Source organism: Balaenoptera physalus (genome assembly GCF_965194825.1).
Source record: "Balaenoptera physalus genome assembly, chromosome: 11".
NCBI classification, from domain to species: Eukaryota; Metazoa; Chordata; class Mammalia; order Artiodactyla; family Balaenopteridae; genus Balaenoptera; species Balaenoptera physalus.
Genome location: NC_138896.1, coordinates 27,679,516 through 27,695,427, shown reverse-complemented (window position 1 = coordinate 27,695,427; position 15,912 = coordinate 27,679,516). Strand labels below are relative to the sequence as shown.

The 15,912-nt window shown below is 35.9% G+C and overlaps 1 protein-coding gene across 1 annotated transcript in view; it reads right to left on the bottom strand.

Moving 5' to 3' along the window:
• CRISP1 (cysteine rich secretory protein 1) overlaps positions 1-14,690 on the bottom strand; it is a 32,557-nt gene extending 17,867 nt beyond the window's left edge. Inside the window, 3 exon segments of the mRNA XM_082411750.1 lie at positions 745-812; positions 14,610-14,616; positions 14,619-14,690. Of these exon segments, the coding sequence (XP_082267876.1) occupies positions 745-812; positions 14,610-14,616; positions 14,619-14,675 (132 nt within the window). The 5' untranslated portion in view covers positions 14,676-14,690.
• Positions 14,691-15,912: the final 1,222 nt, after the last annotated feature.

Below are 15,912 nucleotides of genomic sequence, written 5' to 3'. Positions count from 1 at the left end.
TTTGGGTACATTAAAAAATGTAATATTTTCTTTATATCATTGAGGTTATTTAGAGGTACATGTTAGTTGATGATCATAAAATATTAGGAATTTATATCCTATTAGATACCATTGAATGTTTGGTTTCTGCTGTGTGAATGTTGAAACTCTTGTTTTTAATAAGTGGTGAGTTTCAGGCCTCCTGTGTTAACCCCATTGCTAACAGACCCTCACACTTCTCTCCATGCTGTTGCACCTTTCATTTTATATTTGATTTGGATGTGTGAAATTCTTGTTATAGTCATCAGTCAGAGAGCTCAATTGGGATATTGATGAAATACTTACCTTTTCTGGGTAAAAACTAAAAAAGAATACCTTTTTCCCATTTTGTCTTGGAAAATGCATGGATCGGTTGTAAAGAAAGTAATTCCCGCCCTACATTGTTAGCTTTTTTGAATTATCCAGAGAGGCTATCATGACATAGGCACAGGCCCATGGAGCCAAACTGCTTGAATTTACCTTCAGGCTCTGTCACTTCCCAGTTATCTGACCTTGGACGTATGACTTAACCTCCTTATGTTTTGGTTTCTTTCTCTGTAATCCGGGATTTTGAATAGTACTTGCCTAGTAGGGCTATGGTGAGAACTAGGTGAGTGACGGGCATAGCGTCCTCACAACAGTGCCTGTAACAAAGTGAGTTCTAGCAGAGGGTTAGCTCTTATCCTCTTCTCAAAAGTAATCATAAAACATACAATCCTCACATACTCTTGTAATCAAAACATGCAGGAAGACAGCAGCAGCAGCCAAAAACAAGAAGTGTTTCATTGTCATCCCTGGAAAGAAAAGTAACATAAATTTAGACTATTGCAAACTTGTGGGATAATGTTTTGTAATAAAGCCTTTTTTGGAAACACTTTTACATATACCTGCAGTTTCTGCAAAAAGAGACCTGCAGGATCAGAACAAGGTTTAATGTGTTAGTCATTAGGACCAAGAGAAGAAGAGAGAACTGTGTTTGGAAGAATAGTAGACTTAATGTCTTAATCCCTGTAACCTTTGAATGTGTTACACTGTGTGACAAAAGAGAATTAAGGTAGCAGGTAAAATTCAAATTGCTAGTCAGCTGACTTTAAAGTAGGGATATTGTCCTGGATTATCCACGTGAACTCAATGTCATCACAAGGGTACTTAGATGTGGAAGAGAGGGCCAGCATCAATGATGGATTATGAGGAAGACTCAACTAGCCACGACTAACTTTGGAGATAGAGGAAGGGACCATGAGCTAGAGAATATGGGCAACCTCTGGAAGTAGGCAAAGGCAAGGAAAAGGATTGTCCCCTGGAGTCTTCCTGCTGAATCTTGATTTTAGCTCAGTGAGACCCATTTGGACTTCTGACCTCCAGAATATAAAATAGTAAATTTGTGTTGTTTGAAGATTCTGAGTTTATAGGAATTTGTTACAGTAGCAACAGGAAACTAACATAAAACAACAAGATTAGATTTGAATTCTCTATTGCCTGTAGCGAGGAGGTGTGATGTTGGTACAAGTGATTTACGTACATGATTTAGAGATATTCTGTAAAGTCTGATCACTCTGCTAAAAATGATTGTCATTGTGAGTGGAGCAAATCAGAGCTAATATACCCTCTCTTTTATTTCTATTTGATATAGGTTGCTGATGCTAGGATATTAATAAGCATAGGTTATTACATTTGTTTTGTACATTCTTTTTACGATCTGACAAATTTATTTCTGAATCAATCCTGCTGAGTGGGAAGCAGAAGAGGCTAACAGTTTGGTTTGTATTTTAAAGAAAACTTTCAAAAAACAGGTTAAATGATTTGTGCAGAATGATACACACAATGCAATTTGCCATTGCTCTCAAGCTCCTCCCACACACTGCCAAACATGTTTGTATGAAAAGAATTCTGTAAATCAATTTTTTCAGAGAACATACACATACAATCTGTCCCTTACTGCACTCTATTTTTTCATCTTTTTCTTTCCCTTCCTCTCTTTCTTCCTCCAAAATGTTACAAACCCTTGAACCCTAAGATAGACAGCAATACAGTAACACAGATGATGAAATATGCAACCTATTCTCTTACTTAGTCCTCAAAAATCCAATAAAGCAAATAATTTTTTCCCTGAGTTATTGAAGAAAAAATAGAATAAAAAAGCTTCTGAACTATAGTAGGTTGATATATACACACATATTAATATCTATACCCCTCACACTATATCTCTATATCTCTTTCTGTATCTCTGTCTCTATTCAGTGAACTGTTATTATTCAAGTTAGTCCCCTTAATGAAGCTGTCTATAACTTCTGTTGCATTTTCTAAGGGAAAATTTTGGGGGGTGGTGTGTACGCTCGTTATCTTAATTGTTATGATGTTTTCTGGATATACACTAGCATGTACCTCAAAAAAGCTGTTATAAAATGTTTAAGAAATGCCAAAAATATTACCTGTTTCACACCAAACAACTGGCATTGACAATTTAGATTTTATCTTTCCAGTCTTTTTTTCTTATGCGTAAATTCTGCACTTAGATTTATACATAAACACATAATATACCCCAAAATCGTATTCAATAGAATTTCTATTGTTATTATATGTTCATTAAGAGCATCATTTTGATAATGTGAATAAGTTGTAACTAACTTAAGATCTTGGCTAAGTTTGATTTTAAGCTTTAATATTTTTCTCTATAAGTAATGTTATCATGAATATTTTAACACAAACACCCAGCCATTTTTAGGATACTTTTCATAAATTACCGTAGGATTTGTGCTTCAGAATTGGAAATTGATTGAAATCTTTGCACTTTTTTCTTTTGACATGATACAAAACTAATTTTACTTCTAAGTATACCTGATACATAATAAGTGCTTAATAAATATTTATTAATAAATTAAATTTTGTACAGTTGAAATAATTGAAATAATAATTTAATAATTTAATAATTTAACTAATAATTGAATAATAATTTCAGACACACACACAATCTGCTAATCAATACATGTGGTATAATAAAAGTCATACTGATCCTGGAGTTAAAATACTAATGTTTTATCCTAGGTTTTCCTATTATCTATGACACCGATAAATCCACAAGTTCTCTGAAAATCAACTTATTTTTGCTTAGAATGAAATCCAACAAGCTGGCATTCAAATTTATAGGACTACTAGACACAAACAACTCTTTAGAATTGGCTACTATTGTTCTTTTTAGAATACTGCAATCTGCTCAATGGGCTTCCTAATCCAAATTTGAAAGCATATGATATTTTATAAATGGATTATAATTCTGATAGATGGCCTTTGAAAGCATACAGTATCCCCCATATTACTGGAAATAGATAAAAACAACCTGGATATTTTACATACGGATATAATATCTTTCTTCTGTCATAAATGGGTGAAAAATCATCGTTTTATGATATAAGATACATAAGGAATTAGGTACAATACTGTGTATTGATGATTTAATGCCAGAATTTATATCCTGTGCAAGAATTGAAAGCAACCATAAGAAAACTTATCGTGACCTCTTGAGAGTGTTCATGGGACAATCAGTGTCAACTGGGATTACAGTTACCTTAGCAAATTTGGCTCCTCCAAAGAGCTTTGATTGGTTGAAGTTAAGGGCAACTAAGCCGCAGGGGACCTCAGATTTTTGAGCCTAAGTTTTGGCTTGGGGTCTATGAATAGGTAGAATGTGTGCATTCGACCTAAAACTCTTCAGAAATCAGAGGCTACGAGGAAAATAGGAGGATACCTTTACTTAAGGTTCAAATATCCACTTGGAGCAACTGAGCCAAAACAGAGAGGTAAAGGTTAATACCTGGGCATCAGTAGTATATTAAGCATTTTAGAATGAGATTGGATCCAGGTAGTTATAAAGGCATCCTTGTTGGCCCATAATTATTATAAAAGTACAGACTGGGCTCTGGGATCGTCTTCAGAGATAGAGTCAGAGGGTCAGTTTAAAGGACTAGAAAGCAGCAGGCAATAGGCAGAGCTTCTGGCAAACAGTGACTCCAGCAGAAGTGACCAAGGTGCAGAAATAGAGATGAAAACTGGAGAGCGTGACTCCGAGGTTGAGTAGAGGTTATGGGGGGCGGGGAAATAAGTGGCCCCAGGATTAGAGAGTCTGGGGACACACTGAGGCTTGTTTACTGGAGAATTAGGACAGGGGTAGCTTCAGGAACAGGACCAGGGCCAAACCTCCAGAATGATCTGAATGATTCTCCACTGCCTGGAGGACTCAAAACCTGGATACTAAGTAGGCCATTTTAACTAAGGAATTCCAGTTACTTGCACAGGACTCTGGTAAAGGCAGCTCTTCTGAACAGAAGTATTACAGAGCAGCTGAGATATCAGCTCACGGATGCTCATTAACTTGAGCATCAATCCCTACTTAACATAGTTATCTAATAAGCAATAGGCAATTTTAAGCCCAAACTCAAACTATTTTCCAATAGTAATACCAGAAACTTGATACACTGACTACTAAAATTAATTTTCCCTACATTTCTGTTTCAGATTGTATGCCTTATTAACGTATAAACAGAACTTGGATATTTGCAACTTAATATTTGGTAGGAGGAAAGATCAAAAATGAGGGAAAAGACTAAGGAGAACTGAGTCCTGCCCTCTGGCATGCCCTTGGGAATGCATTCTTATATATGGATTAAATTGTTAGACCATGTCCTTCTCAGAAAGCACTTACAGGAAGAACAGTTCCTTCCTTCCCTTAATTAAAGAATTCAAAAGAATAAACTCTACAAGGATTCGATCATCAATCCTTTTTATCTTCTTTGCCTCAGTGAATTTGTAAATTTAAAAATAATTACTAAGGTATAACATATTTAGTAAAGTATGTAAATTTTAACTGTACAGATTGATAAATTTGTAAATATGTATATACCTGTGTAACCACCAAAGCAATATATATATATATAATAGTTCTACCACCCTAGAAGGTCTCTGGTTCCCCTTTCAGTCAGTAACTCCTAAGAGTAAAAATCATTCTGGTTTCCATAATTAAGGCTTAGTTTAATCAGCTTTGAAACTTTACATAAGCAGAATATATATATTTTAGTACCTAAACTTTTTCACTTAATATTATGCCTATGAGATTCATCCATGTTGCTTTTAAAGAAGTTTACTTTTGTTAATAGCTGGGTAGTATGCAGATAATATAATTTATTTACCCAATCTATTATTAATGAAGATTTGGTTTGTTTTCGGTTTAGAGCTATTACAAATAAAATTTCTTTGGACACTTTTTCCATATGCCTTTTAATACATATTATTATTTACTTTTTTTGGACATATACCCGGAAGTGGAATTATTAGGTTATATGGTATACATATGTTTTCCTTCAGTAGGTACTGTCAAATATTTTTCCAATGGAGTTGTAGAAATATATACCTTTTTACTTCTACCAGCTTCATATCCTCACCCATACTTGGTATTCTTTTTTTTTTTTTTTTTTAGTTTTATCCATTATGTTTATGTAATGGAATTTCATCAGGGTTTTTCATTTGTATTCGTCTAATTACTAATGACATTGAACACATTTTTGTATGTTTGTCAGCCACTTTGATACCATCTTTTGTGAAGTCTCTGTCAAATTGTTTGCTCGCTGTTGTAAGTAGGTTGACTGCCATTTTCTTATTGGTTTGTATTAATTCTCTGTATGTTCTTGATATAAAGTATTTGTCAAATGTACGTATTGCAAATCTTTCTTCTTCGCCTGTCTTACTTTCTGAACTCTTTTAATTGTATCTTTTGTTTTAAAAAATTCTTTATTTAAATATGTTCCATTTATCTTTCTTTCTTTATGGTTAATGCTTGTGTTTATGTGTGTGTATGTGTGTCTGTCCATCCTATTTAAGTCATGAGTCATGAAGTTATTCTAAGCTTGATTTGAACATTGATAAAATACTGAAGTCGAATAAAGCTGGATGACTTATACTATCAGATATCAAGATTTACTATGATTCTATAGTAATTAAGAAAGAGTACTAGTGGCACCACTGTAGATAAATGGACCAGTGTAATATAATGGAATATGGAAACAGAATCACATATATACTTAAGTGGTTTATGACAATCCATGAAATGCCTGTTGACTCTCAAGGTAAAATTTGAAACTAGCCTGCCTTCAGTTATAAAAGAGACAGAAAACCCCTGCCTTATGACTGGCTGGTTGCTTTGGAAGCAGTGTCACATAGTTCATGAAATAAAAGATGCCTGCCTTAGCACTTTAAGATGTATATAACCACATGGTAATTGGCCCTACATGAAAATCAGTTTCTTCTTAGCTTTGCTACAAGAAGTTCTCGAGAATGATTTGAATAAGTAATATTACACTTGCATACTATGTCTAAGTTTATTAATCCCTTTATTAAAAGCATGGAAATAGCTAACATTTACTTTTTTCCCCCTAAAGTGGTTATGTTGTTTTACTTACTTTTTTATTGAAGTATAGCTGATTTACAATGTTGTGTTAATTTCTGCTGTACAGCAGTGATTCAGTTATACATATACATACATTCTTTTTTATATTCTTTTCCATTATGGTTTATCATAGGATATTGAATATAGTTCCCTGTGCTATACAGTAGGACCTTGTCATTTATCCATTCTATATATACTAATTTGCATCTGCTAACCCCAAACTCCCACTCTATCCCTCCCCTACCCCTCTCCCCCTTGGCAGCCACAAGTCTGTTCTCCAACTAACATTTACTTTTACATTATAATGGATGGTGTTAAGATAAGGCTGCACATTATCTCTTATTTAACATTATGACAATGCTATTAAGTAGTCATTTATCATTAATCTCACTTTTCAAATAACTAAACTGACACTTAAAGCCATAGATAACTTACCCCAGTTCACACAGTTTGTAATATTCAGTCTTCTGATGAGAACCAGATATTTGGCTGTATAGTGTGCTCTTGCCTTTACACAATACTCCACAGGGAAGATTTGCTCTATGAGGAAGTCAGCTCAATGAAAATGCTTACAAGAGATTCAGGAATTTACAGCAGACAAGGGGCATGAACACATAATAATCACAACAAATCTAGAGCCTGTGAAGCCTACAAGTCATGATTGTGGATGCGTTTCTAATTTGTAATCCAGACTACGTCATCTATGAAACTCACCAGTCTTAAACTTCCACATTTGGAACAAGCAGCAAAGATTAGTTGCATGATTCACTGGAGCCACAGTCAGATAGCAAGACAATGAAAGGGAAAGTGACCCCATGGCCCAGAAAAGAAAAGCAGCTTATCAGCTTTCTTTGCATGCAAGAATGGATACATTCAATAAATATTTATTGAGATATTAATATGTACCATGCTCTCCCCTAGACACTAAAGAAACCTGAAATAATCAAATATATAAACTGCTCAATCTCATGAAGTTTGCAATCTAGCACCTGGTATATAGTACATACAATGTATTTATGGCAACTGCACTATAAATGCCAGACACTGAGATTCTGGCAATGAAAAGATAAATAGTGCATTTTCCTAAGGAACTTCTTGTTTAACAGGAAAACTACCTGCGATATGAGAGCTTTCTAATAAAAATTTGTCCAAAGTCTTGTGGAAGCAACGGACTGCCTTGAAACGTCTGGAAATTTTAAATCATATTGTATTAGATACTAAAATACTCTAGATGCCATTTGAGCTAGATAAGGGCAGATAAATAAGACTTTTAAAGCAAAGAAGGGCATTGCTGCACAGACAGAAATCATATATGAGTGTAGAAAATCACAGGTAAAATCAGATGTTTTTGATTTATTTTATTATTCTGAAAACTTGGGAAATGCTTGTTTACATGAGTGCATGACCATTTATATTGAAGTCTCTACATAGGTTCTGGTATCTTTTTCTTTTTCTTTCTTTTTTTTTCCATTGTGGATTTTGCCTTTGTTCTTTGGAAGAAAGAAGACACTATTATTTAATAAAAATGTGTTCCTTGGATCTTTCCTGAGAAAGGTCAATTGAATACCTATCTACAAGGGAATGAAATAAGGCAAAGAGTGTGTAGTCATGAATTATTTTGTGTTATGTGTTGAGATGGGGGATAGGAAATAAAAAATAACAGAAAGATTGAAGGCTCTTGAGACAGCATTTTCTAGCTTTGCCAAAGAGCTGGTAATAAATGCCTGGAAAACAGTTTGTGAGAAAGAATGACTAAATATCATTCAAAAATTGCTCACCTCTAGCCATAAGAATTTGTCGTTGTTGCTGGAGAGGGATGGTAGTAAGCTGGAAGCATGCCACATCTCATCTATAAATCTTTTAATATTTTGCGGAGAGAGAAATTCACATCTCAAGTAAAACTCACAAATTACTGAGTAACTTTTTTTTTCTTCCACATGGTAAAAAGAAAAGCTGGAAAAGAATTCTGTTACTTCATCAAAGCAGCATGGTTTATAGATTGGAAATGTATGATTTGTTATTTATGCCTTGCTACACTGCTGTTTAGAAAGAAGAGTGTTGATTCAACACCAAGTCAAGTGTTTATGGAAACTTAATTGCTTTGGTTTTATCTGTTGGTCCTGTCAACTCCTGGCATTGCTCTACCCAACACAATGCTGTCTGCATTTTTATCACTGATGTCTTCATAGAGAGTTGCTATCCAGCTTCAAATATGGTTTTAAAAGAATTTGGGAAGTGTTGGAAAGCACAGAATAACTTGATTTGCATATGAGTCCGAAGCATGGATGCCAGTTGGCTGCTTCGTTCACATCTCTCTTATTTTCATACATTGTTCTTTTTCTGTTTAAGCTTCTTAGCATAGTAAGAAATGATCTGCCATGACTTTTTTTTCTAAAACAGAAAATCAAGACACATTGGTCTAACATATGATATGATAACATGATAGAATAGAATAGAATTGGAATTATCCCCAAAAATCTTTTGGAGATAGAGAAAGACTAATATGTTTATAAGCACAACATGTTTGTTAAAATATATGAATTAAAAAAACTTAAAAAAATCAATCATTTACTTAAAGGTTGGCTACCAAAAATTTCAGAAAACACAAACATAAATACAGAGAAAGAAGAAACTAGTGTCTGTGCATTAAACTCTATTTGAAAATGATATTTGTACAAGAAAAGTTACATACATTATGGCTATAATATCCTTAGGGTAAGAGTTAACCTAATAACATCTCCTGTGAGAACTTCCTGCTGAGATGTATATATATATATATATATATATATATATATATATATATATATATTTTTTTTTTTTTTTTTTTTTCCTTTTCCAATTCAATGGCTTCATTCCCATTTTCCATTCATCCCAGACTCCTCTCCCTTCTCTTCCTCCATGGCTGAACTCTTACCTACTAAATTTCCCTCTGAAGCTGATTGCTTCTTCACATCAGTCAGTAAAACTGTACGTTTGCTTCAAAGTCCTCTGTGTCGCAATGCCTCAACAACTCTAGACTTGCCCAGAAACTTGGGCCCCGCACCTGAAATTCTCTAGACCCTATGAAATTCAAACATCTGTCACACACAGAATAAAGTCAAAGGAATTTCTGGGATATAAATTCTAAGAAACCTCCTGGATATCACAGCCCTTTAAACTTTTTTCCCCCTCTTGTCCTATGATTTATAGCTTCTGTAGGGGTGGAAAACTCTTCCCTTTTTCTTTTTTAGGTTCTTTGGCTGGCCTAATAATTAAATTGATGTAAGATAGATTAAAAGGAGAAAAAAAAATTTGTACATATGGGCGTCCCCATAAAAATATAGTAGACTCATAGGCAGTCAGACAATTGAGGATTATACACCATTCTGAGCTACAGAGAAGTGGGTAGGGGTCTGGGGCTTCAAAGGCGAGTGAGACAATTCCCAGGAGGATGAGAAGAGTTTGGTAAACAGATGTTTGCCCTGCCATACAGATAAGTCTTTCTGATATAAAAAGTTATCTCTGGTAATAGCTCTTTTCCTAGTTTAAATTAGTTTAGGCAGTTAAAGGAGAGGCAAAAAGCTCTTCCTGAGTCTGCTGGGTCCTATTTGCCTTCAGCTCAAAACAATCGATGTGCCAAAGTGGCACATTTGGGGTAACGTATTCTGCTCACCTTCTTGTAATACAGCTCATTTCAAAGCTTAGTGGCTTCAAACAATAAATATGACCTCTCAGTTTCTGGGGATCAGGAATTTGGGACCGACTTGACTGAGCAGTTTTGTCTTGGAGTTTCTCATTGATTGCAATCAGATGCAATCCTCTGCAGGCTCAGGCATCTATCCCTCCTGATGGCTTAACTGTTTCCAAGTTCACTCATTCATACCTCTTGAAAACTGGTTCTGTTTGTTGGTGGGACCTTTAGTAGCTCTCCTGATTGGCCTTTCCACAGGGATGCTTAAATGTCCTCACAGTAGGGCAGTTTATTGATCCCCAGTAAGTGATCCAAGGGCACAAATAGAAGCTGTGATAGTTTTACCATGTAGATTGGGAAGTCACACAGTGTAGTATTCCATTGGTCACACAGAGTAGCCCTAATTCAGTTAAGAAGGATATCACACAAGGGCATAAATAACAGGAGGCAAGAATTATTGGAGTCATCTTGGCAGTTACAATCATAAACTCCCTAGCCCCGTCCCCTTTTTAACTCTATGTCCAGTTTTTCCTATTTTCAACTTAAAGACAGGCTTGTAATTTCTCTCCAATTTTCAGGAAGACATCTGTAGGAAGCAGGAAGTATAAAAATGGTATGTTCCTTCTTTCTCAGAAATAAGAGTGCTGAAACATCATGCCTAAAACTTATAAAGAAAAGGAAGGACAGATAAATAAAATGCACCCATACACAAAAGAGTTCCGTAGCAACGCCAAGTGCCATAATCACATGGATCTTTCTAAAATATTACTATAGATATCCTCTGCTTTAGCTCCTCTCTGAAGTACCTAGATAACAGTTTCTGATGCACATTTCCTGAGCTGTTTTACAAAAGTGAACCACGCCCACCAACTGGAAGACATTAACAACTTGATGACCATGAGCACATAGCCCCAGGCCTCCTGGAGCCTAAGGACTGATAATGTTGACCCCTGTGCCACCACCCTGTTACCTCACCATTAGCCAATCAGAGAATTGTGCATGAGCTGATCACATACCCTGCAACACCCCTCCCTCACTGGGCTTTTAAAAATGCTTTGCTGAAAACTTTTGGGGAGTTCCGGGTTTTGGGGGGCATGAGCCACCCGTCTCTTTGCATGGCCGTGCAATAAACCTTTCTCCAAACTCTGATGTTTCGGTTTGTTTGGCCTCACTGTGTGTCAGGCACACGAACTTGCACAAGCAAATATTCAATATCTTGTAATAACGTATAATGGAAAAGAATCTGAAAAAAATATACATATAACGAATCACTTTGCTGCACACCTGAAACTAACACAATACTGTAAATCAACTATACTTCAATTTAAAAAACCCCCGAAATTGTTATTCTAATAATCATATGTGTTTGATATGTTTTTATTAAATAAAATATTGATCATCTGAGAAGACTCTACTGTTCCTGACCAAATATTTAAGAATATTCAATAGGCTGATTCGTTAATTTTCAATAACTAAATTTTTAAAAAGACAAAACTAATAGCTGCTAGAGCTTGGATTTTTTCTTTTTTTGGTTCTTCTAGTGATGAAGTCATGATGTAGGGACTCCCAGTTAAAATGTAGTAGAGCTTCTAGAATCAGTGTAAGAAATGAGTATTAACGGGGGTGGCGGGGGGGTGGTGTGGGAAGGAGGTAATGACTCAGCCTGGAAAGAAGCTCCTGTGCATAAGAATTAGCACCTGACGCATCTTCTTTAACTTCCCTATGATTTTTTGGTGAAAGGAATACAATGCTGTAGGAGCAATTATTCCATTTCTAGTTTCTATCCTACCTGAATTCCAGCCCATGAATCCATCATCCTGGCTCAATTTTTTGACTAAACATTGTTAGTAAAAACTTTTCCTGGAATTTGATGATTCTGAGTAAAAGCCTTAATTTCAAGGACTTAATTCCCACTGCTGTTGAAAAGTCTGCCTCTCTCTTATGTGTGTGTGTGCTTTGTGTTTCTCAAACAAAGAACTTAACAAAGAAGACTTGTTCAGTAATTATTTGTTAAAGAAAGGAACAACAAAATGAAAAGTAAGGGAAAAACTGATATCACTTCTTTCACTATTGTAAGACAAATAGGCACAGGATTTTAATTTAATTTGATTATGTTACACATACATATTCCAGATTTTTGATAAATTAAATTTAAATACATGTATTTCCTAGAATACCCTCTATGCTGCTGACCAAGACAGCCTTAACAGCTTGACAAAATGTTAGGCCTCTTCCTGGCTATGGGCCCTTGAACTCCCTTTTATTAGAGCATTTACTTTAGAAAATTGCACTTGTAAGATCTTTTTCTCTTCTTTGAAATGTGAAACTTCTACAACCCAGGAATGTCTTTCTCAAGGACCTTGCAACCATCCTTTGAAATGTAACCATCAAGAAAAGCAGAGCCACTGCTTCCCAGTCTCTGTGGGAGGCTAGGAGCCTAATTTCAATAAGCAACAACTAGTAAACACAGAGGCCTAATCAAATGGACCGAACTACCCCTTAATGCCCTCTAGTAATTTTCCATTAGCTCACTCCAGCATTTAAAATCCTCTATTTTTTCAACAGAGTTGAGTTCAATCTTTCTTCCCTCTTGCAATATAGTCTTGAGCTTTATTGCAAAAGTCGTTTTTTAAACAAATTAATTAATTAGTTAATTTCTGGCTGCACTGGGTCTTTGTTGCTGCGCACGGGCTTTCTCTAGTTGCAGCGAGCGGGGGGCTACTCTTCGTTGCGGTGCGCGGGCTTCTCATTTAGGTGGCTTCTCTTGTTGCAGAGCACGGGCTCTAGGCACGCGGGCTTCAGTAGTTGTGGCTCGCAGGCTCAGTAGTTGTGGCGCACGGGCTTCGTTGCTCCACGGCATGTGGGATCTTCCCGGACTAGGGCTCAAACCCGTGTCCCCTGCATTGGCAGAAGGATTCTTAACCACTGCGCCACCAGGGAAGTCCCTGCGATAGTCTTGAATACAGTTTTCCTTGCTATTTTTAGCAAGTGTTAGGTGAAATTTTTCTTTTCCACTATCTTATTGTTCTTCATCAGTTCTTCTTCAACTTTTATACTCCAGGTCAGATGTTGTGAAGCATTCATTTTGAGGAGACATCAGAGTAATGAATTAAGGTGAACTCAAGAACGCACCTCTCCACATCTAGCACAGGCGGGGTTAGATTAAAATTGCAAATGTCACCATCCTCCAATGGGAGCAGAGTTTATCCCTCCCGACTTCAGACCCAACAGCACTGTAGGTGGAGAACGATATCCTTTATATTTAGCATTTGGGGGAGGCTTGAAATGGCAGAGTAAGAAAGGAACAAGAAGAACAAAGGGATGTAACTATTTTCAAGAAATAGTGGATAAGAAATACTTAAAGACAAGACAGTAGAAGAAAGATACAGGTCACTTAGAGAATCAGGAAAAAAGAGAGAGAGAGAGAGAGAGAAATTAGAAAATGCTAAACAATTTTAAAAATGCAAAAAAGAAACAAAATTCCTTAAGCCTTCACTAAGTAACCCATGAGTTTTGTATATTTTTGGTGCACAACACATTTGGATGCAGAAGTGGGCTCCTCAGCTTCTGAATAGTCAGTAGGAAGATTAATCTTTCTCTTTGGATGTGTAGTCAGAGAAGTTAACTCACCTAACTGGAGGCAGTGTAAGACATACTCCCTGTACTTCCCCGGTTGCCTCTCTTTTATCAATCTCCAGTAACCCTGGGAAATGGAGAGACTATCCTATATGGGCTATATAGCATAGTATCAGTACTTCTATATCTTAAATCTAGAATAGGAATGAAAATATGGGCTCTAACTTCTAGAAAAGAGTCACCTAGAAGCAAATTGTTTGTGACTTATTTTAAGCATTTGGTTTCTCTATTAGGATGGACGTTAGAAAATCCTGAAGTGAATTTATAATGTGCTCTGTTTCAGAAAATGTCAATATTTGTGAAAGTACTGTGTACACTATCATATCCTACACAGAATTCCCCGGTGGTTCTTTATAGCTTTTATGATATATTTCATAGTATTAATTAACAAATCACTTCCCTCAAAAAGTGATCCTGCCTACCTCTTGGTTCTCCTTTGTCTTCTTAACCACTTAAACTTCATTTGGAAATCTCTGCATTCTTGTTTGTTGAGTAAATCATTTGATAGCTGCTTCTGGTAGGGGTGGATAAGATAACACAATGAGCATATTTGTATAGTATGCAAAATCATTTTTTCTCCCATTTTAAAAACCTGTAAACTGAATGGGCTCTTTTTACTTTATAATGACTTTCCTTGTTTGTTGGCTTTGATATCTTTTATTCTTATGCTCAAAATATTTGCTGATCTATGGCTGTCAGCTTATATTTGAGAAGGAAACACTACAGACGCTGACAAGGAAGCTCAATCTGTGAGGGCAGGATTAGCAACTGGTAAACTTGACCACAGAGGAATCAAACAGCAATGTGGCTTTCATTTTACAGATAACCCCGAGATCCTCGTGGATTTACCTGCCAGAGTTTAGTAAACTGTACTGATGGAGAAGAGTGCTTACTGGGATGCTTAACCCCAGGCATGGCTTTTCTTTGCTCCTAAAGTGAATTCCAAATGATAATGAAATTTTACAGCTTGTGACTCTCTTTTCCTCTTGCTGTTTTTCCTCCTCTCTTCTGATTCTGTGTTTTCCTTTTTGTCTCTGGTTCATGTACAACCACTAAATGGTTCCCCATTGGTGGGTGGCAGCAATAATTGATAATTTGGTTTTATCGTCTGACTGTTTGGTGTTCTTGGTTGATCAATGGTATTAACCTGTTCTCCACTAGGTAAGAGATGGTGGAGAATCCAGTTTGTTATTTTCATGGATTTGTCTGTTTGCCACCTCAAATAAATAAATAAATTTGTGCCTGCTGGGAAGGAATGTGCGAGTTCTTGTGTATTTTTACTTGTGACCTGTGGCTGAGATTGTAGAGCTGAAACTATAAGCTCTCATGTGTTTGTTTTATGTCTGGGAGTCGGTGTGTCTATAATTAAGAAAAGCCTTGACCTTTATTGTGTGTGAAATGTTTTCCTACCTCCAGAAATTATTAGTAAATTATTATAAAAGGGGTGTACATGGCTGTAGAAAGTTGTGCTATGTGAAAGACAAATGCACAGAACAATTAAGGAGTTAACTGTGTTCAGCCTACTGTGATAGGGAAAAAGAGATGAAGAACGTCTCAAAGAAAAGGAGGAGTCTGGGGTTTTATAGAGGCAACTAAACAAAAGAATCATACACAAGTATATGAGAGTCATGAGGAAGGAGGGAGAAGTGTCTTATTTCTAAATATGTGAGAGTTGGAAGGTCCTTTATGGCTAGCCTTTTCTTGGAACACACAAGGCTTGGGGATTTCTGGATTTGTTACTACTTTCCAGGAACATAGAACTCAGATACAATTCAACGTTGCCAGTTACATGTATTCAGTTAATTTCTTAAAATGTTTGCGTATGACAGTCAATTCTTACTTTTCTGCCTTCTGTGTTTTTCTCTGTACAAAGAAATTAGGTTATGTGGATTAAGAGGTAAAATTGCTATTGCTAGTGAAGTCTATACGAGGAGCAGCAGTGACAGAGAAATACATGTGTGTATATTATTTTTTTCCCAAGGAGAAATAGTACAATTTTATCTTCAAGTATCAGTTTATTCTAGAATATGAAAGCATAAGTAGCAATTAACACACAGAGAAAGGCAAAACTTTTCTATCATAGCTGAGTCTGGAAAGAAGCCATGACATATATATATATATATATATATATATATATATATATATATATATA